The 26234-nt window shown below is 44.4% G+C and overlaps 1 protein-coding gene across 1 annotated transcript in view; it reads right to left on the bottom strand.

The window, feature by feature from the left end:
- Positions 1-358: 358 nt before the first annotated feature.
- slc5a8l (solute carrier family 5 member 8, like) overlaps positions 359-26234 on the bottom strand; it is a 47771-nt gene continuing 21895 nt past the window's right edge. Inside the window, exons 5-15 of the mRNA XM_052034765.1 lie at positions 24129-24283; positions 22039-22179; positions 21236-21365; positions 20302-20390; positions 20052-20161; positions 16351-16418; positions 12146-12232; positions 8641-8843; positions 7838-7941; positions 6311-6405; positions 359-1414 (exon numbers count right to left, since the gene is read on the bottom strand). Of these exons, the coding sequence (XP_051890725.1) occupies positions 1289-1414; positions 6311-6405; positions 7838-7941; positions 8641-8843; positions 12146-12232; positions 16351-16418; positions 20052-20161; positions 20302-20390; positions 21236-21365; positions 22039-22179; positions 24129-24283 (1308 nt within the window). The 3' untranslated portion in view covers positions 359-1288. The remainder of the gene's footprint in view (positions 1415-6310; positions 6406-7837; positions 7942-8640; positions 8844-12145; positions 12233-16350; positions 16419-20051; positions 20162-20301; positions 20391-21235; positions 21366-22038; positions 22180-24128; positions 24284-26234) is intronic.

A 26234-nucleotide genomic window follows, 5' to 3' on the forward strand; every position in this document is an offset into this window, starting at 1 on the left:
TGAAATAGGAGAAAGCACTTGACCAATTCCATGGAAATACCAATTTTATACTGAGAGGAGAGCTGTTGTGAGATCTGATATGGTCACAACATCCTCTCCAAGTTGGCAGAGAGAAGAAAACAAAATCAGCCAATAATGAGCGTCAACAACAGGGTAAAGGATACGGGGAAAAGCAGGTCTCCATCACACACTGATCAGGTTTGGGTATGGAGTAGAGTCAGGGTTGGTAGGAGTGTTGTTTGGTCTGGCGTAGATTCTGGATGGGGTCTCGGATCTGGGATCTTGGGTGTGGGTGGAATCTGTTCTGTGTAGATTTTAGAAATCATTTACAGTAATCCAAAGTCAGGTGACTTGCACAGATTGATTAATATGTTTATTTATATAATAAACCCTTTCTAACATATTAACCAAACTGAAATATTTCCACTCAAATTTACCAAAATTTTTTCTTTAAATTAAAAAAAAATTACACTTTAAAATATTGCCTGATTGTGCTCTTCATGATGGATTTTAAGTTGTGGTGATGTGCAAACTAAATTGTGCAAAACATACCTCTGGAAACTTGCTCAACTATGAACAGCTTTGTGCCTGGTTTGTGCTGAATGTGCCCATGCACTGTTATTTTGTGAAGGGCTCCAATATAATAGAATCTAATAGAGTATATAATTAACTATTTATTCCTTTAATAATGTTTTTAATTTGGCATCTCAGTGCATGAGCGAAAAACTTAAAGACTAAGATATGTGCCTCTGGTCAAACCATATTAACCAGGGGTTAAGATCTGGGGGTATGTTAGACAATACTAGGGGAGTAATTCATCTTTGAGTGCCAGCACTAATGCATGAATGTGCGCAGCCATTGGTTGAATTCACCTTCACATGATGCATTGAAGTGGATGAAAATGGAAGTGTGGAATTGAGTGCAAATAACACCTGTTGCTGTGAATGTGCTTAAAGCTGACAGCTAAAGTTAATTCTCCTCTAGTGTTTGTGTGCAAAATGTCTTTGTTGATTTCTCACTCTCAGGCATGTGAGTGGTTAAAGTTAAATGCCACAAAATTCTTCAGAGCTGCTCCTGCTGGGATTTCAGACAAATGCAGTGGAAAACTCCACATTGCATTTCAGAAACTGGGGGTGTGTCAGGAGGGAGACAGAACTTCCAATGGACACCCCTATGAACCAATCTGATAGACATATCACTCAACACACTTGTGAGAGTGAATAAAATCCCCAGCACTTGGAAACTACTTAATACAATATTACTGTGCTGAAGGTGGTACATATGTTGCCTATAAATATGTTGTGGATAGGCTGGGATCCTGTTTCTCTGGACAGTTGACCTCTTGATGACTGAAGGTGGGATTTTCCTGGCCCTTATCTTCTACCTCGTCTGTCATCACCTTGATGTCCTTATCCTGGGGGCATGGAAAGAGAACAGGCTGAATCAGCAAGATGACAAACCAACACAGGTAGGCTAGATAATTAGAAGCACCATTTCCATTTATTCATGCATTTGGAAATCCACCCTCCCACATATGCATCGCTGGGAATTTTGAGGTTCCTCTCTCAACAATCACTTCAAACAAAAACCCAGTTCATGTGCTACCTCTGGGACTCCCACGCATCATCCCCTGAAGTTATGGCAGCCATTTGAGAACTCCTAGGAAAATTTTCAATGGCAGTTCAAAACATGGGAAGTTCTGCAGTATCACAAGCCGCCTGCAGGTGGCAGTGCTGCACCAGCAAACCATCATCATGCTCGAAGAACATGAAGGAAGACGTTTTCAAATGTAAAGCGACAGGACACAGTTAATGGCAGGACCCTTGACAGTGTTGATGTACAGAGGGATCTTGGGGTCCAAGTCCATAGCTCCCTGAAAGTGGCTGCACAGGTTGATAGGGTGGTAAAGGTGGTGTGTGGCATGCTTGCCTTTATTAATCGAGGCACTGAGTTCAAGAGTCAGGAAGTTACGTTGGAGATTTATAAACCTCTGGTTAGGCTGCATTTGGAGTATTGCATTTAATTTTGGTTGTCCCATTACAGGAAGGATCTGGAAGCTTTGGAGAGGGTGCTGGAGAGGTTTACCAGGATTCTGCCTTGGATGATTAGATGGCATGTGCTATGAGGAGAGGTTGGACAAACTTGGGTTGTTTTCTCTGGAGCGGCAGAGGCTGAGGGGAGATCTGATAGAAGTTTATAAGATTATGAGGGTCAGAGATGAAGTAGACAGCCGGTATCTTTTTCCCCAGGGTCGAAATGTCTAATACTAGAGGGCATGCATTAAGGAGAGAGGGGGAAAGTTATGTGGGGAAAGCTTTTAAAAAAAATACCGCAGGGTGGTGGGTTCCTGGAGAGTGCTGACAAGGGTGGTGGTGGAGGCAGATACGATAGAGGTGTTTAAAAGGCTCTTGGATGAGCAGCAGAATATGCAGGGTATAAAGGGATATGGACCATTTGCAGGCAGAAGGGATTAGTTTAATTAGGCATTATTAAACCAATTAGTTCAGCACAACATCGTGGGCTGAAAGGCCTCTTCCTGTGCTGTTCTATGTCCTAAGATCAGACAGCTTCAAGAGCATACACCACCAGTCAGGATCAGCCATGATCTTATTATCTCTTGGGTCTACTTTCATGCTCAATCCCCATATTTTAGGATTTAGTTTCGAAAAGTCTATGGATCTTAGCCATGAATATTGTCAAGATCTGAGGATTCAGAGCCCACTGGGCTGAATACTTCAAACAATTCACAAGCTTCCGATTAAAGAAATTTCTCCTCATCTCAGTTCCACATGGCTGACTTTGTATCCCAGGACTATGTCAACAGCTTTACATTCTTTAGCCAGAGAAAATAGCTTCTCACTATCTACCCTGCCAATGCTTTCTAAAATCTCAAAGGAAGACTAAATATATTGGATGTTAGACAGCAACTGAGTGAGAATTAACATTTCCAGTCAAAGACAGTTCATCAGAGTCTTATATAATTGAATGAGATCGCTTCTTATTCATCAATCTCTCATCAGAGGATAATCTCAGGAATGAATCCAGTGAAACTACAGTAACTCCATCCTACCTTATGTGCAAGGGCCAAATCTGCATGAAGTGCTCTAGCTCTCAAAGCCCAGTATAATTGCAACAATTATCCTTTTCCTGAATTCTACAAGCTCTGCACTAAAGACCAACAAAAAACTATCTTCATAACTGCTCTCTGCATTTCCTCCAGCATCGTCTGTGTTGCTGCATCTGCACATTAGCTGTGTTTCATGAACCAACACACTGAGATAACTCCAAAAATCAAGAACTACTAATTCCTCACAGTTTGAAGAATATTTTAGCTTGTCGTTTAAATAATATTCTATTCTTGTTAACAATGTGGATAACTTTGCCGACCAAGTTGCCTAACTGAGCTTGTCCCATTTGCCTGCATTTGGCCCATATCCCACTAAACTTTTCTTATCCAGGTCCCTGTCCAAATGTCATAGTTGTACCTGCCTCTTACTACTTCCTCTGGCAACTTGTTCCATATACCCAACCACCCAAAGTTGCTTGTCTGGTCCCATTTAAATCTTCCCCCTCCCACCTTAAACCTATGCCCTCCAAACCTTTCCCCTATCCTGGAGAAGAGACAGCAATCATTTAACCTTATCTTATGCCCCTCATACTTTCATAAACCTCTTTAAGTTCACCCGTCACTCTCCTGCACTCCAGGGAGAAAAGTCCCAGCCTACCCAGCCTTTCCTTATAACTCAAACCCTCCAGTCCCGACAACATCCGCATGAGTTCTTTTACCGCTTTTCAAGTTTAGTGACATCCTTCCTATAGCAGGGTGACCACTTCATCTGTGGCCTTACCAATGACTTGTACAGCTGTATCATGACATCTCAACTCCTGTGCTCAGTATCCTGACCAATAAAGACAAGTGTGCCCGAAGCCACCTTCACCATCTTGGTTACCTGTGTTGACACTTTCAAGGAACTATGTACTTGCACCCCTTGGTCTCTCCGTTCTACAGCACTTCCAGAGCCCTACCATTAACTGTAAGGAAAGGGTTAAATTTGCCACAAGTCATATTTGATTCCTCTTTGGTATGTGCAAAACTGTGTAACACTAAATGGTGGTTGCAAAACAAAATGGTGTTAGCTTGGAGTGTGGGAATGTTTTCAGAAAGTACAAGGGTACTGGCCACGGCCTTGAGAGCAGATAATGATGAAACACATGCTCGTCTGGGAAAGGAAAATGATGTGTGGGAGAGAGAGAGGGGCAGGCAGAGGCAGGGAGAATGGGGGGGGGGGGCTCGGAGAGGCAGGGAGAATGGGGGGGGGGGCTGCTCGGAGAGGCAGAGAACAGCGGAAGTGGCTGTCAGACACCTTGGGTTCCCTCTGGCACTGTGACAAAAGGTGAAAGTTCAAGGCCTTACATTCTCAGTGCATGCTGCATCTGCATTGAGGCGAATGAATTAATGACACAACTATTGTAAATGGTCACAATCTAACATTACAGAAGCATGGCTGTAGGGTGACCAAAGTGGGGCACTAAATACTCCGGGGTATTTGACATTTATGGAAGCCTGGCAAAAAGGAGCTGGGGTAGCATAGTTAACAAGCATTACATCAGTACAGTTGTTAAGCAGGATCTTGGCTCAGGAGATTGCGGGATAGAATTAGATTTTGTTTGAGTGGAGCTGAGAAAAGGGGCTAGACATCATTGGTGGGAACTGTTTATGGGGCCCCTGAATACTGGTTGTGATAGTACCCACTGTATAAATGAAGAAATTAAAGGTGCATGCAACTAGTGTATTACAGTGATCATTGAAAAGACTAATCTTCAGTTAGATTGTGCTTATCAAATTAGTATGGACAATTAGAGAATGAATTTCTGGGGCCAATATGAGATGTTTCTAGATCAGTATGTTGAGGACCCAACTACGGTACAGGCAACCTCAGATCTAGTATTGTGCAGTGAAAGAAATTTGATTAATAATCCTGTTGTAAAGGGACCCTGAGGAAAGTGTGTCCATTTTTTAAAATCTGTTCTCTTGTCTATGTTCTCATTCTCTAACTTTTTCCATTCTATCATTAACAGACACTTTTTACAGCTTATCCCCCTGGTTTTACCCCATCAGAGCCATTCCCCCTCCTTCCACAACCCCCCACCCCCCCATAGTTTAACAAGATTCTGTTCCCAGTTCTGCTGAAGGGTCTTTGACCTGAAACATTAACTCTGTTTCTCTTCCCACAGATGTGACCCGACCTGCTGAGCGTTTCCAGCATTTTTTGTTTTTATATTAGATTTCCAGCATCTGCAGTTTATTTGATTCTCACTTATTTTAAATGGTGATAGACAGGGAAATGTTCAAAGGGACCTGGGTGGCTTTGTACACGTCACTGAAAGCCATCATACAAATGCAGCAGGCAATTAGGAAGACAATTGGTATGTTGGGTTTTATTGGAAGAATACTTGAGTAGAAGAGTGAAGACGTATTACCACAAATACAAGGCTGTGCCAGGTTTATACCCAGAGTATTGTGTACAATCTTTATCTCCTTCCCTGAAAAAGAATATATTTACCACAGAGGGAGTGCAGCAAAGATGCACCAGAGTGCATGGTGAGTCTGTCATACGAGGAGATTGAGTCAGCTAGTTAGAAGAAGGTGGCCTTATTGAAACGTATGAAATTCTTTGAGGTTCAACAAGATAGGTATGGGGAGAATGTTTCTTTTTGCTGAGGAATCTAGAACCAAAGGTCATAGTCTCGAGATAAGGATAGGTCATCAGGTCTGCACCGAGGAGAAATTTGCATCTTTGGAATTCTGTACCCTGCATTCAGTAGATCCCTGGATATTGGAGGAATTGAGGGAAGTGGGGTTAGAGCAGGAAAATGGTGTTGAGGCAGAAGGTCGAATTGTACAGCAGACTGGAGGGGCTGAATAGCCTATTCTTGCCCCTTTAATGTTATGATCTAAGTTCGGATAAACATTTAACTGAATGTTGATTGTGGGAGCATGAATGCAGCAGAATTGGCCTAAGCTGGCATTTAAGTTCCTCGTACTTGGCCACTGTCAACTTCAATCTGTGGCAATGTGAGTTAGCTTATAGTGTCCAGTTCCCATAATAAAGAGTTTGTGTTACAACCTCCCAGCCACTCCACCCCTTCCTTCCCTAGGTTAAACTACTATACATTGAGGTAAAAGTCAACTCCAGGCATTTAGAGACTCGGTGAAACCAGGGTCTTTGGACACTGGAGAACATCCAGTATAGCCTTTAACTCCCCAAGAAAATGGAAAGCACAATTTAACCCCATGTCCTTTGAGTACCTCAGGGTGATCACCCGGGTTGGCCAACCAGAAGCAGCACACCAGATCCTTCTTTGTGATCAGCAGCTTCTTATCCACCTCGTTCTTGCCTCTTCCTGTGAGAATCAGTTACAAGATTCAGAGTGCATCAGTCTACTGTGAGAAACAGCATCTGTCCCTAAAGCTCACGGTGAATAGAGAACGGAGCTGTGCTGATCAGGGCAATAAACAGTTCCTCTCCATGATAAAATGGATGAGCTATTTTGTCACAGAAAAGCACAGCTTTGGAAAGTTATCTGAACCAAGGCTTTTTTTTTAAGCCTTTAAAGGGGCATTATCTTAATGGAAAGAACTTCATACAAATAATTGTGGTTCACTTTTACTATGTCAGTGTGACAACAAGTGGTACAGGGAAGGAAAATGCTGATTTTTTTAAAATGAAATTGGTGCCTTATTGAGGCAATATTGAGAGAAAACTACCTTTACCAAAATGATCTTACAAAACTCAATCAGCTTCAATATGCACAAATTAAAATAAACATGCATTCTTCTGTACTGAGTGACAACTCTTTCTCTGGTTGGTTTCATCAATGATTTCTTGAAAGAATGGCTCAACTGGAATCAAAATAATCGAAGCTTTACAGCACTGTTGGCCCATCTCTCCTTGCCAGCTCTTTATAGACCAATTAGTTGATCCCATTCACCTGCTCGTCTGTGTAACAGATTGCAAGTTCCCTTCCTATTCCCAGTTGTAGGCCTTGGCTGAGTCTGTTTTTCTCCTACAGGCAGTGAGTTCCAGATCATTACCACTTACCGTGTAAAAAGAAAAGCTTTCCCACGTAATCTCTTATGAATTTTACTGATTGTTTTAAATCTGTGTCCCTATTCTTTGAACCATTCACTCATGGGAATAGTTTCTTTCTACTTACCCAGTCTAAACCAGTCCTGATCTTGTAAACTTGTGTCAAATTCTCTCTAAACCTGCTTCCCCCCCCCCCAACCCCCTTTCCTTCCCTAGGACTTAGAAAATATGGAATATCAATGTTATTCCCATAGGGAAGGAAACGCGATGCCAAATGTGGGACTTAAACTCATTCCTGTCAGGATGGTGATGGGAAATTCATGCAAAGTGAATCTCCAGCACATTTCCTTAAAAATCTGGTGCAATGTGTAAAATTCCAAAATGAATCATCTCGGAGTGACGATGCAACCCCAAGCCTGTTTCCATAAGAATTGGGGTCTGTTTCGAGTTCCCAGCCCACTCCTGTGCTAATGGGTATCTGACACACAATACAGAGATCCATCCTTGCCATTGATGCAATGTGCCACATTCCAAGATCATTCTGTCTGGAATGGGCACTTACTTCAAGTAGTAGGGAGCTCCAAGCTCATTCATATTCAGGATAGCGATCTGGTGCAAATACAGATTTCTTTGTCAGCACGAGGCTCCCGGCTAGTTTGTTGTTTTTTTTAAATGCACTCAAACGGAGATTAAAATTTTGTCGTGCTGCTTTAAATTAAAGGGTTGCTTGTATCGAATGCACCAACCTGTCAGCAAGCTGATGATGAGCCCAAGAATCAAGGCGATCATGGTTGCTAATGGGCTCAGGTAGAGGTAGGAGAGTGAATACCATGTGTTTGCAATTTCTGGCCTGAAATCAAAGAAGTGAGTTGGATTCAACTATGGCAAAGAACTTAGTTGGCAAAGACTGTGTAGGAAATGTGAGTAAACAATAAATGTAATAAATGGGATTACGGAGAGTAATTTGTACACAATCTTCTTCCAAATTACTGAACTTTGGTTCAAATCCAACTCCAGTAATGCCCAGTGTAGGATGTTGAACCTGCAGGTACCGGTGCCTATCCATGGTCCAGGATCTGAAACCATGTGCTGGGATGTGAAGCAGTAGGCACAGGTATTGATCCAAGGTCTGGCATCTAAAACCAGCAGATCTGAAATCAACCTTACCCATTTTGGGAGATCTACCGCCGGGGGTGAAAGGCAGTTGGAGTTGGCACTCACACTGGAACAAGTTACTTCAGTACCAGTACTGAGTACCCACTCCAGCGGAAGCTGGGTTGGTGAGAGGAAAGGCACGTGCCCAATTGTCCCCAGCATCAGGCTTGAAAAGCACAGGGAAATAGGAAACTGGGGTGATTCCTATATCCAAAACCCTTCTACCTGTTAGTTTCAGAGTAAATGCAGTTAATAGGCTGACTTCTGTCCATGAGAAGGGTTGGAATACTTAACCAAAGGGAAAAGAAGATGGAAAATAGAATACCATTTCAACAGGAAAGTCAAAATCTGAAGACCTAAGTTCTTGCCTCGATCGATTCAAGTTTGATATTACCTGAAGTCCGGCTCCGTAACGTGGCTCGTTGTCCTCCAGGTGCTTTCAGTGACAGGCTCTGTGGGCGTAGTAACGTTGAACAGGCATCCCTCGATGCTGAGGGGCAAAGGCACCGTTTTCTCAGGTAGCGGGGGATAGATCTGCCCACCGATTCCAACCCACAGTGTCAGTACGAAGCTGACAACGAGGCCAGATATTGCACCCTGCAATAAAATGCAACAATAACGATTTCCATTTGGATAGCTCCTTTAAGCATGCTGAAGCTTTTCCCAGGAGCAACGTCAATGAACATTTAGAGCTGAGCCACACAAGGAGATTTTAGGACAGATCATCATCGGATTAGTCAAGAGATGGATTTTAAGGGACAGGCACTGTAGTGTGGCAGTTAGCGTAACACTCTTACAGTGCCAGCAACCCAGGTTCAGTTCTAGCCGCTGTCTGTAAGGAGTTTGTACGTTCTCCCCGTGTCTGCACGGGTTTCCTTCGGGTGCTCCGGTTTCCTCCCACATTCCAAAGACGTACGGGTTAGGAAGTTGTGGGCATGTCGTGTTGGCGCTGGAAGTGTGGCGACACTTGTGGGCTGTCCCCAGAACACTCTACGCAAAAAAGATGTATTTCACTGTGTTTTGATGTACATGTGACTAATAAAGATATCTCATCTCTTAAAAAGAAGAAATGGAAGTAGGAGGAGGGAATTCTGGAACTTACAACCTTGACATCTGAAGTCATCAAGAAGAGAGGAATTAACTTTTTTTTCTTCATTCTCAGGATGTGGGAGTCACGGGCAAGCCAAGCATTTATTGCCCATCCCTGATTGCCCTTGAGAAGTTGGTGTGAGACACTTTCTTGAACCACTGTACTACTCCTGATGAAGATACTCCCACAGTACTGTTGGTGTTGGGCAAGGAGTTCCAGGATTTAGACCCAGCAACAATGAAGGACCGATGATGTGTTCCCAACTCGGAATGGTTAAGAGACCAGAGTTAGAGGAGGACTAAGATCATTACGGTTTATGAGGCTGGAGGAGGTGGTAGAGAAGAGTAAAACTATGGGAGGGACTTTGAACAAGGCAGAGAATTTTAATATCAAGATTTTCATCGAGGGTAGGCTACCTGTGAAGGTCAGTAAGCATAGGACTGATGGATGATCAGGTCTTAGGGCATGCTAGAACAAAGGCCACAAGCTCCTATGTTAAGCAGATTTATAAAGAGGACAGGAGCCAAGAGTGCTTTGGAGTAACCAAGTCCAGAGGCAATGAAGAGGTGGCAATGGTAAATGATACGAGACGGAAATGGAGACACAAGAGGCTGAAGGTGCTGGAATCTGGAGCAACAAACAATCTGCTGGAGGAAGCCAGTGGGTCGAGCAGCATCTGTTGGGGGGGACAGGAATTATTAATGTTTTGGGGTGAAATCCTGCATCAGCATTTAAAGAGAAGAGACGGCCAGTATAAAAGAGTAAGGAAATGTTACTGAGTTGTATATAGGAGGGCGCAGTGATGGCACAGATATGTAGTCAGAAGCTCATCTTGGGGCCAAATATAACACCAAGGCTGGAAGTGATCGGATTCATTTTCAGTCAGATATCAGGGAGAGGGACGGAGTCCATGGGGAGAGAACAGAGACTGTGATGGGGACCAAGATCTTCCTACTACTTATCCAAACCCAGATATCTAAGTAGCAGTCTGACAATTGAGAAAAGGTGGAGGGAATAGTGCTGAGGTAAAGCCTCCTGTGATGGGGTGATTCAAGGAGGGGCTCACCACAGATTCTCAGGAATGGGCAATTAATGGTGGTCCTACCAGAGATCTCGTATATAGTAAAAATGAACAGAATGGAAACCTGAATGTGTGGAAATTGTTTTCAGATGTGATGGGCAGTGAGTGAATGAGAAATAAGAGGGGGCCAAAGATCCTGCCTGAGGGACAAAGGTTAGGCTAGTCATCTGTCCTGAATAGTGGCCAAGCTCAGGCCACTGGCCCTAGCCTATCCCTGTAACAAAGCACCAAACCTAGCAGCCTGGTCCCATTTGCTGCTCTTTAGAACTGAGCTTCTGATTTTTTTGGCTTATTGCCAACGTCCCCAGAATAAATCCCAATTCAACCTCAACCCACACAAAATCCACAGTGCAAACTATAGTGAATTGAGCTTTGGAAATATTGTGGGCTTGCTAGAGTTGGAGGCTTTCTCACTCCATCCAGGGGAAAATTGTATCAGATCAATATAAAAAGATACAAGGGATGAGTATTCATGCTTTTCACAACTCTATGATGTTTCAAAGTGGCTTTGTAGCCAATGAAACATTTTAGAATGTTAGCAAGTATTACTTACTGGAATGTGGGTAACTTGGTAGATAACTTGTGACCAGCAAGCTCCCAGGAAAAAACAATGTAATATTGCCCAAACAACCTGTTTAATGATGTTGGTTGAGGGATAAACACTGGGGGTCACACTTCTGCTCTCCCTTATTTAGTGACACAGGGTTCTAGGAATGCCCAGCATTGGGAAATGTCCATTAAATATTGGTGTTCAGCAGACCAATGGTTTTTTTTTGTTGAGGCACACTGCTGCAAAGTTGTACTGGGGCAGGCAGTAGAAGCTCAGGATGTTGGTTAGACGTTGGATTAAATTGCAGGTTATTGTCCACCTTCTCCTCTTCTGTACAAGTGCCAGGAGAGTGTGAGGAACCAGGTACTCAGGGGATAGCTCTTGGCACTTTTGTCTGACTTGCAACTATTGGGCACAGAACAGTTGTGTCCTGAGGAGATTGCTGGGAATTTGGCATTGACCACCATCACTTTCTGGTCATGGTCACAGACAAGATGCACATCGAGGGAATGATCTCCCTTCAAGTTCATGACGATATCAGGTTCTTCTCCAGACCCTCAGTGTGATACATGTACCACCACTTGCTCTATACATCTTTGGAAATCCTTCCTGCTTGCTGGCCCTGCCTGCCGCTCAGCACCCAAGCAGGAGGGGAAACTCTGCTATCCTTGAATAAAGAGCTTCTGTATCTCATTTGAGCTAACAACTGTTATATCCACAGCCTGGAAAGAACTGGAGGCATAAAAATTCTGCGAGCTATTATATTGATTGTTATGAACAAAATGTTCAGGCCCTCCTGTGTGGCTCAGGATCCATCAGATCTTCACGAGGCCCTTGGGGAACTGGAGCCATCACTCCTCTATCAAGTTAATGTGGGAAAGTTCTCCCAGAAAATTCCCTATCTGCCCCTGCCTCCTGCCATCCTCCTCCCCGTAATATTGAAGGCCAGCAGGTATGACCAGCAAAGCCATTGAGCCTGGATGGAAGTGTGTGATCCCCAGTAAATGCAGCATTCTTTCAAGTCTTTTGAGGCTCCAATAGCCAGACCATTGGCCAGATCATTTAGCCAGAATGCCACAAGTCATTCTAAGTTCAAGTGATTCATGTAGAAGATTTAAAGCAAGTTGATATTGGAAAGAAGAGGCACCTTGGAACCCAGGTTTCTCTGAGGTACTTACAACTGAATTGGCCCAAGGGAACAGCATGCCTAACAGAAAGAATCCAAGCAGCGGACCTCCAATAATCCCAAAAATAGTGAGGGCAGCCTGGAAAACAGGAAGAGGTGCAGAGCTATTACATTTGTATTTCACGTGGGACATACTTCAAAGGCTCTCGGTGATACCAGTGAACAGATACCGAGAGCAGATTTTTCTTTTGGCTCCTTCTTAACATGGGGATCAGTCTGTGGACAAGTAAGGTCGGGAAATGTCATAATTACTCACATTTAGCTTTATTGTGAATAACAAGTGCAGGAGCAGTCAGGAGTCAGTGAACTTTAAGAAAATTTCCATATGATGGTTAACCAAATTTCACTCTCCTGAATTGTGATGAAATAATCCAGGATATTTGTCAGATTGAAATTTCTGAACTGGGAAGCTTTCTTTGATATTCTTGATTTCCTTGTGGGTCAGAGAATGGATTTTTTAAAATATCTCTTTGGCTATTCCCTTCACAAATCGAGAAGTAGATTGGAATTAGCCACAGGCTCCAGGCAGATGTGATAAAATGCCGAGGTTCCGTGCATTATGTCATCTATTAGCTACGTGTTGATATACCCAATCTGGATCTGAAACACGTCTTTAAGGTTATCCCATTGTCAGATAGTTTCAGCCGCCAGCCTTTGGCTCCACTTTAGCTTGGCCAGGTCCCCTCCCATCCCATTGAAGTTAGTCCTCTTCCAATGAAGAAGTTATATTTTAGCTTGCTCCTTGTTATTCTCCATTACTAACCTAAACCTTATGATACAATGATCATTCCCCCCCCCCCCCCCCCCCCCCCCCCCCCCCCCCAAGTGTCCTCCCACTGACACTGAGTCCACTTCACTCCCTGGAACCAGGGCTAACAACAATTCTTTGTTCAGTGCACCAAAACATGATCAAGGAAATTCTCTTTGAAGCATTTTAGAAATTCCCTTCCTTCCACTCTCCCAACGTTACACTCTCCAGTCCTTGCACATTTCTGTAATTTTCTTGCAGATTTGCTTCTCCATCTCCTTCTCATTATTTGATGTCTCCTAGAATATTCCCAGTGGCACGGCCATGCCCTTCCTGCTTCTTAACTCAACCAGTTGGATTCCATCCTTAACCCTCTACAGGCATCCTCTCTCTCCACCATCATAAGATTCAGCTTAATCATTTCCCCTTCCCCATCTTTTCAGGAATATTAAGTACCCGGTCTTGCTTTCATTTGAGCCACGTTTTATTTACTGTCTCTACATAATATTTCCAAGTGGCTACTTGTATCCACAGACACAAGAGATTCTGCAGATGCTGGAATCTGGAGCAACACACACAAAATGCTGGAGGAACTCAGCAGGTCAGGCAGCATCTATGGAGGGAAATAAACTGCCGGTGTTTCGAGTTGAGACCCTTCATCCAGGACTGGAAGGGAAGAGGGCAGAAGCCAGAATAAGGTGGTCAGGGGAGGAGGAGGAGCACAAGCTGGCAGGGGATAGGTGAGTCCAGGTACGAGGGGGAAGGTAGGTGGGTGGGGGAGGGTGGGGGAGGGGGTGAAAGGGAGTGACGTAAGGAGCTGAGAGGTGATAGGTGGAAGAGGCAAAGGACTGTAGGAGGAGGAATCCGGTAGGAGAGGGCAGTGGACTGTGGAATAAAGGGAAGGAGGTGGGGAATAGATGGACAGGTCATGAGGGTGGGGGGAGGGGAACGAGAAGGGTGAGGGGGCCACAGGAATGAGGGAAAAACAAAGGGGGGGAGGAAAAAAAGGAGGGGTGGGGTTATTGGAAGTTCAAGAAATTGATGTTGAGGCCGTCAGGTTGGAGACTACCAAAGTAGAATACGAGGTGTTGTTCCTCCAACCTGTGTGTGGCCTCAACGTGGCAGTAGAGGAGGCCATGGATAGATGTGTCAGTGTGGGAATGGGATGTGGAATTGAAGTGGGTGGCCACCGGGAGATCCTGGCTGTTGTGGTGGACGGAGCAAAGGTGCTCGACGAAGTGGTCACTTAATCCGCATTAGGTCTCACTGATGTAGAGGAGGCCACACTGGGAGCGCCAGATGCAATAAATGACACCCATGGATTCACAGGTGAAGCAGTGCCTCACCTGGAAGGACTGTCTAGGGCCCTGAATGTGGTGGTGAGGGAGGAGGTGTAGGGACAGGTGTAGCACTTTGCACATTTGCCAGGAGGGTCATCAGCGGGGAGGGACGAACTGACAAGGGAGTCATGGAGAGAGCGATCCCTGTGGAAAGCAGAGAGTGCAGGGGGAGAGGGGAAGATGTGCCTGGTGGTGGGATCCCGTTGGAGGTGGCAGAATGATGTGTTGGATGTGGAGGCTCATGGGGTGGCAGGACAATGGAAACCCTGTCCCCGTTACGTTGGGGGAGATGGGGTGAGGGCAGACATACGGGAAATGGAGGAGATGTGGGTGGGGGCTGCATTGATGGTGGTGTGAGGGAAGCCCCGTTTACTGAGGAAAAAAGAGAGGACATGTCTGATGTCCTGGAATGGAAAGCCTTATCATGGGAACAGGTGCGGTGGAGGGACTGGGAGAAGGGGAGAGCATCCTTGCAAGTGACAGGGTGGGAAGAGGTGTAGTCAAGGTAACTGTGGGAGCATCTGTGGGCTACTCACATTCTGATCATCTACGAACGTGCTTTCCAAACCTTTTGTTGCCTTTCTTGTATTCTCCCTTAGTTTGTTCCCAGGTAATACAGGACTACTTCCTACCTTCCCACCCTGCACCGTATTCCTCTGTTCTACTGCTACGTTCTGTGGCCATCTCCCTGCTCATTGAGTTTAGTGGGTTCCTACCCAACCCAGCAAACCAGTTGACGAGGACATTGAGTTGCAACTTGTACATCTTCAGCATGAAATTCCTGCTCCTGAACTGGTAACAGTGCCTCTAGAATCACAAGCCCTCCATTCTGGCCTGTCCCTCGCTGTACATTAATCTCCCTTTACCTTCCCATCTCTACTCTGGTTGATGTATGGCACTGGGAATAATCTGTAGATTACTACCATTAAGGTCCAATTTTTTTTAAACTTCCTCCTCAACTCCTGAATTTCTGACCAGAGGGTCTCAACTCCTGCTGTACCCATTTTGTTGGTTCAAACAAGAATCACAACTTCTGCCTTCATATGTTTCTCCCACTGCACCCTTTCTGCCACATCCTTTTAAGTACAAGGAAGGTTATAGACCTTGTGGGACTAGCATTTATGGTTAATGAAATGCCTCTCTGTTTTCCTGATTATGGAATCCCCTTCATTGCTCCCTGTGTAGCCCTCTTACCCACGCTGTCCTGCTGTGGAATGTATTCTTTCAATGTACTGTCAACCCAATACTGTCTATCAACTTGAGGTTGTTATCCCATCCTGAAGCTTCCTGCCTTTTCATATGGCCATTCATTTATTATCCTGAATTCTCTGTGGCTGTAGGATAAACATCTCTGGAATGTACAAAGCAGGATGCCCTCACCCTTCCCACCCAGCTGTACCTCAAGCTCAGAAACACTGATCATCTGGGGAAAGTTCCTATCCCATGAGGATCCAGGACAGATGAGATGAAAGCTTCCTAACTCCCACATTTAAAGTTTCATTGTACTGTTGGTTTCTTAATTCCTTTACTAGTGACACAGCTAGTAGAACTGCTGCCTCACAGCTCCAGTGACCTGGGTTCAATCCTGACCGCTGGTGCTGTCTGTGTGGAATTTGCACGTTCTCCCTGTGACCTTGTGGGTTTCCTCCAGGTTGTCTGATTTCCTCCCACATCCCAAAGGGTTGGTAGGTTAATTGGCCACTACAAGTTATTCCTAGTGTAAAGGGGAGAGGTAGAACTGGGGGGAGTTGATGGGAATGTGGGGAGGGAAAAGATGGGATTAATGTGGGATTAGTGTAAATAGATGATCTCATTGGGTTGATGGGCCTGTTTCTGTGCTGTATGATTTTAATGGATCACAGTCAAAGCAAATAACCAGAGGCATAGGAATGGGTGGAGTGAGCAATAAAAGAGCAAATTGATGCAGTAGGTTACAAAGATGTATTGTTAGAGGGTGGAGTGATTGTGAGTCCTCAGCCTGACACTGACACTTCTTGCCTGAAATGAAAGGGTGGACCATTCACCAGGACTAACAATGCTCATGATTGTGAACACCAAAATTCATCAGCAGAAAAGCGTAAAGACCTCTGTAATGTAGGTGAGTCCTACCTGGAGCACACTTCCCATTAAGGAGGATAATGCAGCCATTCCAATGCAGATGACTCCAAACATAAGACCTACAGAAGTATACAAACAACTGGTATAGAAATGTATTACCCTAGTAGATCCAGCCTTAAGACCACTCATTTGCTCTTCTCCCACCTTCCATCACGCAGAAGATACAAAAGCCTGAAAGCACATACCACCAGGCTCAGGGACAGCTTCTATCCTGTTGTTATAAGACTATTGAACAGTGCCCTAGTATGATAAAGCAGACTTTTGACCTCACAATCTATCTTGTTATGGCCTTGCACCTAATTGTCTGCCTGCATTGCACTTTCTCTGTAACTACAACACTTTATTCTGCATTCTGTTATTGTTTTCCCTCGTACTACCTCAATGCACTGATATAATGAAATGATCTGTATGGATGGCATGCAAAACAAAGTTTTTCACCTGACCTCAGTACATGTGACAATAATAAACCAATGACTAATTTACCAATGTTCTTAGAAAAATAATGGCACAAAATCCACTGTTAGGATCCAAAAATCAAATGTAAAGGACAGGGATTTTGAACTGGAAGGCTGCACTGTCAGTGGGATTTCAGCCCCCGAGCCTTGTCCCATCGTCTCATTTACTTTGTGGGGCAAGCTCAATGCAGGATGGCTAAGATAAAGGACATGCCTTTGCTGCTTCCAGAGAAGACCAGGAGAGTTGCAGCACACTTGGTGTAGCACAGCAAGGAGAGAGTGGCAACTCTACAGGCAGACTGAAGGACCGTACAGCACCCCTGTGATAGACAGTTGTACTGCTCCACTCACCCGTTCAGGGGAAGCAAGTTGTCCGTGACTGGGTCCCATCTCCTCAGAGAAGGTATGACTGGGTGTGCTGGCTTGTCTCCGCATTTATTATCACCACTGTGCACACGGCCCCTAAGAACAGAGGATTGAGTGTTGCCTTCCCTACCAGGTCAGACGGAATGGAAGGAGTGAGCATGAGGATATGTTGACAGCCCTGCTTGGCTCTCTAATTTTCTATGCCACATTGGGAGGAAATCTATCCCATTGGATGATGACCAGCCACTTAATTTTGTACTACTAATCATTTAAGTTATGCATTTGCACATTCATTAAGTTTTCCAGAATAGAGGGCCTACAGACTACACTGTATTGACCAATAAGTTGGAAGGTTGGAAGTCGGCAGACTGTATGGCTGGGCTCACAACAAACTAAGTAATTTTACTCAGGGAAAAAAAATCTAAGACAGCAAAGTAAATGGAGCTTATTACAAAATTTAAAGCAGCATCTCCCACTAAAAGTAAAAGTTTTGCAGAAAAGTGCAGTTAATGGAGGATAGTCATGCATAAATTTTGCGCTAAAGATCAATGTGTCACTGGGCTTGATTGACAAATAGCCAATCACCTCCACTCTGTCTGGGATTACCATTGCCACCATATGCAGCCTTTCCAGAAAGAGTCAAATAAATGAATGCTTTAAGGTGATCCAAGCACAAACTAAATAAGTAATCAATATTAATTAACACCATTTTTGAGTCTTGAGTTCTTGCAGGATCACAATTAATCAAGAGTGGTGAATAAGTGAGTTGGAAAAGAAAGAATGAATGTACATTTAGGACATCCTTATGTCTTCCATGGCTGATTAAGTTATTTGAAGTAGACTCACTGCTGTCATGTTGGAATACTACAGTTAAGTTGTAAGTTTGCAGATGACACAAAAATTGGTGGAGTTATAGAGTGTGAGGAAGGTTATTGCGGGATATAGAGCAATTGGAAGTGTGGACAGAGAAATGGCAGGTGGAGTTTATCTGAGGTGTTGTGCATTGTGGGGTCAAATGCAAGAAGAAAGTATACAGTAAGTGGCAGGACCCCCTAAGGAGCATTGATGTGCAGTTTTAATAGGTTCTCATAAACAGCAGTGAGATAACAGGATGAGACAATCTCAAAATCACAGACACCAGCCTGGAATGATATGGTCATAAACACACTGGGAGAAATGTTTTGTGCATCATGTTATGGGCAGCAAGAAACAACTTCAGGTGACCTCTTCCCAGCCTCAGGAAAGAAGAACCATTTTCACATGTAAGCAACACATAATCAGCTAACCCTACAAAATGACTCTTGAATTCCTCATCAGGAGACCACAGTCAGCATGGAGCAGTGGTAACATCTCCTCCTCACTACTGAACAGTGCATGAATCCATAAACACTACCTCATTATTTTTTTTCACTATTTATTTACCTTGTACTATATAGTAATGTTATGTCTTTGCAGTGTACTGCTGCCGCAAAACAACAAATTTCACGTCATAAGGCAGTGATAATAAATCTGATTCTGCTAATAATGAGGGAAATATCAACATTTTCATACTTATAACAGCACAGATGGAGGCTATTCAGCCATCGAGTCCATGCCAGCTCCCAACTGAGCAACCCCGTTCCCCCTCTCCTGATTTCCCTGCAACCCATTCGCTGAACCCAGGTTGCTGGAGCTGTGGGGCAGCAGCTTTCCTTGAGTACAGCCCACTCCAGTGCAGCAGGGAGGGAATGCTGCTCTGTCAGCAGTGCTATATGTTGAATGAGAAGTAAAACAGTGGTCCAATTTGCTCTTTTGGGAAACTGGACAAAATGTGATGGCACTGCTGTGAGGAAAAGCAGGAATATTATTGCCAGTATCCCAGACAACATGTTTCTCTTAACTTCACCGTTAAACAGATTAGCTGGTTATTTTCACACTGCTGTTTGTGGGAGCTTGCTGTGCACAAACTGTCTGTGGCGTTTCCTACATTACAACAGTGATTAGATTTATAGAGTCACACAGAGCGGAAACGGGACCTTCAGCCCAACAAAACCACACTGACCATCGAGCACTGATTTACACCGATCTACGCCGATCTGACACCAATCCCAACTTTTGTTTTCTGCGCATTCCCATCAATCTCTCTGAATTCTATCACTCACCTACATGCCAGGGATAATTTACATTGGCCAATTAACCTACAAACCAGCATGGCTTTGGGATGTGGGAGGAAACTGGAGCACCCGGAGGAAACCCCTACAGTCACAGGGACAATGTGCAAACTCCACCAGGGAGCACCCAAGGTCAGGACTGAACCCAGGTCTCTGGCACTGTGAGACAGCGGGTCTACTAACTGTGCTACTCTGCTTCCCTTCATTGGCTTCTTTGTTTCATTGGCAGTAAAGCTGTTTAGGATGTTCTGAGGGTCTATATAAATGCAAATCTTTCTTTTATTTGTTCATTTCTCATTATTATGACTGCTTCTGGCACATAATACAGCCTTCTATATCCATCGTGACAGAACAGCCCCAGACTTTACATTCCAAACTGATTCACCAGTGATGGATTACGATTAACATGTTCACCAATAAATCTCACTCAGCTAATGCTTAGCTTCCCACTGGTACATCTCCAATAAGATGTTTATGTGGAGGTGGTGCAAAAATAAAAAAGAGGGCTTTAAGAACTTTAAGTACATCACGTAGATCACATCAAAAGCAGAAAGTGCAATTGTGGTCATTGGGAAATGACAAGTAGATGAGTTTAAGAGCACATGTTTCGAAAGTGGAGGGAGATAAGTGAAGAAATGAGATGTCCTTGGTTAAGAAAATTGACAAGAAAGTGGATCAAATCAATTCTGTACGTTATTAACAGCCTTAATATCTCACTTACTGAGTCCCCTTGTGATCCAAGTCAGTTTCTTCTCTGACAAGTTGAAATTAGGTTTGAGGATATCCTCCACTGTGACAGCAGCCAGTGCATTGATGCTGGAGGAGACTGTACTGGAGTGATCAATGGAAAAGAATCAGTGCCAGGATACAGGGCAGAACACCAGAGACAGATCAATGGGCAGGAATCAGTGTGTCGATACCGGAGGAATCAGAACATTGAAACTGAAGACCATTGATGGAGACTGACTTACCTCAGTGTCCCACTGTATGCAGCTGCAACAAAAAGTCCTGGTACACCAGGATAGTCTCCTAGAAAATCCATCACCAGATACGGGAGCAACTAAAACACGAGAACATATCATTATCAGAGACAGTGCAGTAAAGCACATCTTCAGAGGACTCTGCCTGTCCTTGGTGATACTAAATATCATAGGAAATATTGTCTATCCCAGTTTGCATATTCTTGGAATTTTGCTGGCTCTGAAAGTATTCTGGCTCACATGTATGTTCTAGATTGGGAAAAGTTGGAGGTGAAGTAGGATAGACTGGTAGGCAAGCTTTTGCCGACATTATGCACAGAGTTTGGTCAAACTATTATTCCTCCAAGTTCCACAGGAGGAAAAGAACTAGGTTAAGCTTTGCAGATGGGATCTCAGGAGCAAGTTGGGGATCAGAGGGGCAAGTTTTTCCACACAGACGGTGGTGGGTATATGGAATGAACTGCTAGAATAAGTGGTAGAGGCAGGTACAGTTACAATATTTAAAAGGTTCTTGGACAGGCACATGGAAAGGTTTAGAGGGAGATGGACTGAAGGCAAGCAAATGGGATTAGCTTAGGTAAACATCCTGGTTAGCATGGATGTGTTGGGCCAAAGGGCCTGTTTCCGTGCTGTATGACTCTGCGATTCAGGTCAACTGAACAGAATGAGTTCTGCCCAGTGAAGGATGGATTTGGACCAGGTCCTGAAATGTGCATTAGGACCTTGATTTGCATAAGGAAGGTGGGTGTTTTGGACATTAGAAATTAGTTTCCAATTTACCATCTATATTTCTATGGAGGGTGATTGCAAATCAACTTTGTTTCTTCCCTTGCTCCTTCTTTCATTCGGTAACTGGTGTAAACACGTCCAATTTCTCACAGAGCAGTGAAGATAAACTGGCTCGACCCCATTTCTGCAGACTTACCTGGTCTGGTGCTCTGACTTGCTTTGCTGTCAATGGGTCGCACTGGTGGTAAATGGAGTACATGGTCAGTCCACTCAGCACCGCACACACGGCTGTCAGCCAGAGGCCAACCATGTTTAGGTAGAGAGATCTGTAAGAATTCAAACAGTCTGCCTGAGAAATGGCAGCTTCAAATGGATAGAAGATGAATATCTCGCAAACGCTGGGGATATGTTGCTCATTCGATCACAATATATAACAATAAGGCTTATTGAGGGACCCCGGGGAGAACACCTTGTGCAATTCATATTCAGTGCTGAAGACACCAACTTCAGAGCTCAAACCGCCATTTCTCAGAGAGAATTTAGCCTTTCACCTATCCCTCTATTACCCACCTCATGCCATGCACACAACAAAGGGCTACGTACAGACAAACATTTCTAAACAGGTTGTGTAATGAGAGAAACAAAGACTCAAACACAGCATGGATGGAGAACTGATGAAAGGCTCCCTTGCCTGATCACTTGCATCAGTAAAAAAAATCCCAGAATAATCTTAATGTGTGTTGTGTGATTTATCACAAGAATGAGTCCTGATTTACAAGTGTGTGGATCAACCACAATAGTAAATCCTGACCTATCCCTTAACTTCCTATGGAAGTCACACAGAAGCATTCAGTTAAGGGGTTGGTGTTTTGCACACCTCCAGCACAGTATTGTGGATAGGGGGCGGGAATGGTTGGGGATTCTGCCTGGTGACATGCAATATATCCGATATTTCGGCTGAATTCAATGGATCCAGGCAGGTGCTGAGATGCTACTTACAGTTTGGCCTCACACATGCTTTTGCAGGCAATGTACCGCTGGACCTGAGATTGATTGATACCATAGATTGCCGTCCACATAAAACTCCCACCAACCACAATTGTCCAGAATGTGTGGCGTCTTAAGGGATCTGGGTCAAAGCTATGAAGAGACAAAGGCACAGTGGTGAGGAGCTATTATTTGGATTTGTTTTAGACCAGGGATGCTCGAACCTGGTCCAATAGAGGCAAGTTCAGGTTGGGATCATAGAGTCAACTGAGTCTCCTCTGACCATCAAATACCCACTTATACTAATCCTATACAAATCCCATTTGTTATTTTTCCCACATTCCCATTAACTGCCCCTAGATTCTACCACTCACCTACACGAGGGGCAACTTACAACGGCGGATGAACATACCAACCTGCACATCTTTGGGATGTGGGAGGAAACCAGGACACCCGGAGAAAACCAACATGGTTACAGGATAAAGGTGTGAACTCCACACAGACAGCACTGGAGAGTGGGATTGAATCCAGGTCGTTGGAGCTGTAAGTCAGCGGCTCTACTAGCTGCACCACTGAGCCATCCCTCAGGAGCCTTCAGACTGAAATCATTGCCACCACTTCAATTCTCTTAAGGGATTGCTTACCATGAACCCTATCTCCCAAATGCTAAAGTCCTCAACCACTGTCCCCACCCGACCCAGGTCTCAATCCCCTCCCTACACATTCCACCACAGGACTCTTATCAATCCTTCATCCAGGGCCTCAATTTTCTCCCTGACCCATCCCCAGGTCTCAATCAACCTCCCCTCCAGGGTCTCGATCAACCCCTCCCACCAGGGTCTCAATCCTCTCTCCAACCCATCCCCAGGTCTCAATACTCTTTCCAACTGTCTCACCTGCAGGGCTCAATCCACTCTCGAATGTACCCGTTTCCAATGCTATCACCACCAACACCCTCACCACCAACACCAGCCCCATCCCGTCCCAAGGTCTTGATCTGCTTTCCAACTTCTCCTACCTCAGATCTCAAGCAGCTCTTCAATCCATCTCCCACATCTGGATTCTCAATCCTCCCCAACTCCATTCTGATCTCTGTGAACATCTCCACAATGCCCACTCTCTTCAATGGCAGGAGGAGAGTAAGCTCTCTTGCACAAAATGCCTTGAAGTTATTTAACCGAATTTTACCCCAGGTCACAATTTAGACTTCCCAGCCTTGGAGATACTTCGTATTAGGGTAAGAGATGGTAGGTGCAGCAGCCGTACATTGTATATCAGGTACTGAGACTCCTTTGAATTTATTTATCACTCTGTTTCAAGAGGAACTCCCTGACGTACCCAACATTTCCCCAATCAACTCTTACACTATTGTCAGGGTTTGGTTTGATCAGAATTCTAGGGTAATATTTTTTCTAAGCTGTTTAATATTTTAAATGTATTCCTGATGTTTTGTCTCAGCTGGTCCTTTCCGAGCAAGCTGAACCACCAATATTTGGGCAAGTCTGGTATGTGGCTGGTAGGAATTATGCAGGATCTAAATTGGATAGCACTAGAAAATGGGTGTGTGGAACATTGTGCACAATTAACTCACACCTGTCTGACTCAGTGCAGATTGCAAAGTTTGAGCCCTGATCTGTTTATTATCATTCAAACAACCAGCCAGAACTAACCCATATCCCTGAGGCCTGATTTTGTGGGTGAAAAAAACTCATGCTGATTGAGGCTGTGCCTGCACCTCTTAAGGAGGTGATTGATGGGTGCAACCAGTGGCTCAGTCAACACCCTGTCCCTCACTCCGTGAATTGACTGTCCCCAAATCAATGAAACGCCTGTGTTAATCTCAGTGAATGTGCTGTCCCTGTCCCTTGTTTTTCCGGTTCAGGGAATTGTATTCCCGTTCCTTTGGGAATTGTGTGTCTGTAGCTCAGTCCCACGTATATATGTGGAGTGCAGGCGTGGCATTGTTTATCCCTAACTCTTTCACACTCGGGTGGATCAAGATTACAGAAACCGTCTCTCTCAATTTAATTCCTGTTCCAAACATCTCTCCTTTCCCACTATTTTATTCCCCCAACACCCAAAGATCATTAGTGGAGTCTTACTCCCAGAAGTTGAGTCTCCCTCCATGATAGGAGATATTCCAGATGCGTTCAAATCCTCCTTGGACAACCGAACCTCGGATTATCACAGCCAAGAAGCCAGAGATCATTATCAGCATCTGGAATACATCAGTCCATACCACAGCTTTCAGGCCTCCCTATAAACACAAGATATAGTCAGCAAGGCACCTGCTGAATCTGGAACTTGAGCAAAAAGTACATGTTGGTCAACTTTATTTCATCTTATAGAGAATGTAATGTGCACAGATGGCTTGTGTTTCTATAGAGAACAACTTACATATCATTGTGTTTGTGTTCCTTTAATAGTCATGGATTATTACTGGCAAAGCTTTCCCATTCTTGTAACTTTACATCCAAACCAAGCAAAATTGTGGATGGTGTGATTTAGCCACAGGTGAATTTTTGCAATGCAGATTCCTCAGTATGATTGCAAAGGAAGAAATTAAAACTTGTTACATTACATTGTTTAGATGTAGGTTCTGTGCAAATGACAGAGGTGGGTTATTTATTTCATCACCTGTGGGGTGTGGCTGCTGGTGATGCCTCACAGCTCCAGTGACCCCGGGTTCAATCCCAACCTTGGGTGCTATCTGTGTGGAGTTTGCATGTTCTCCCTGTGACTGCATGGGTTTCCCCTGGGTTTCCTTCCCCACATCTATGACAAATGGGCTGGTAGGTTAACTGACCACTTTAATTTGTGTCATAGAATCTGGGGCAGGAGGAGTTGATGTGAAAGTGGGGATAATAAAATGGGTTAGGGTAGGATCAGTGTTAAAGGGTGCTTATGGTCAGTAACTTCTGGAATTCTCTGCCCCAGTGAGTGGTGGGGATTAATTTATTAGAAGTATTTAAAGTAGAGAGAGGTAATTCGGGGGATTGAGGTCTACAGGGATCTGGCACAGAGAAGGAGTTGAGGCCTAGGTTGGATCGGCCATTATCATACTGAATGGTGGGGGAGGCTCGAAGGGCCGAGTGGCATATTTCTGCTCCTACTTTACTGCATTCCTGTGCTGCAGACTCGGTGGGCCAAAGGCCCCGTGTCCCTGTTGTATCTCTCAGTGACTGTGACTAACCCGCACTGTTTGATTAACCTGCACTGATTCACACAGGGCAGCAGGTTCACACTCTTCAAATGTGATCCCAGTTAAAATGTTGATTACATTTCTCTGCTTAGTGCACAGTTGCTGGTGCTTTTTGCTTTTAATCCATGCACCTGCCAACCCATTCAAGTGCTTATCGACAGACGTGCTCAGTCGGTAAATCAGGGCACTGAACTAGGGCACCCGTAGGTGAACTTTATGAGAGGAAGCACGTCTTCTGCTTCACTGACATGGACCCTCACATCCTTTTGGATGCCTCAGAGCTTGAACTCATGATCTCCGCACTGGAGGACAGGGAAAAGATACCAGACTTAGAAGGGTTCCCAAATCCGAATGAAGAGGTAACAGGAGAAGTCACTATTAGAAGTAAGTTTTGCCTTCCCCATACCATCCACACCACCCCCCCCCCCCCCCCACCAAACTTGGGAGCAGTGCAGGAAGGAATTCCTGACTTCACTCGCTCTGTAAGCACCATGACCTGTGTAACTATAACTCACAAATGCAGCCTTTAAGCAAATGCAATTGAGACGTTAAGATATATTTACCACTGCATAATGCACACACACATATCAAACACAGCTCAAAGCTCACTGGGCACGTACACCTACATGCATTGCATTGATGCCAACATTCCTGGCTGACTAAGACATTTCTCAGCCTTCTTAATAATGCAGACAATCCAAAATACACATTGCACACTTAGTAACACCAATTAAGTCTGTTAGTCACGTAGTTAAGTATTAAATTTCCCTTTTGTATTCTTGGATAACGTCAGCCAGAAAAGTTGTCCTCACAGACAGGTAATGGGCCCTTTTGGTGCCAGAGACCAACCAAGCTGGAGGGCTGGGTCCTTATCATAATAGGCACCGGAGTTATCCAGGCTGACGCAGCAGAGGATGATTTTATCTGCACCACAGTCTGGTGATTGAACTTATGTACTTTGGTTACATAGGCACTTGTGAGGCTCCATCTGGAGTACTGTGAACAG

The sequence above is a fragment of the Pristis pectinata genome, chromosome 20 (genome assembly GCF_009764475.1).
Source record: "Pristis pectinata isolate sPriPec2 chromosome 20, sPriPec2.1.pri, whole genome shotgun sequence".
Taxonomy (NCBI): Eukaryota; Metazoa; Chordata; class Chondrichthyes; order Rhinopristiformes; family Pristidae; genus Pristis; species Pristis pectinata.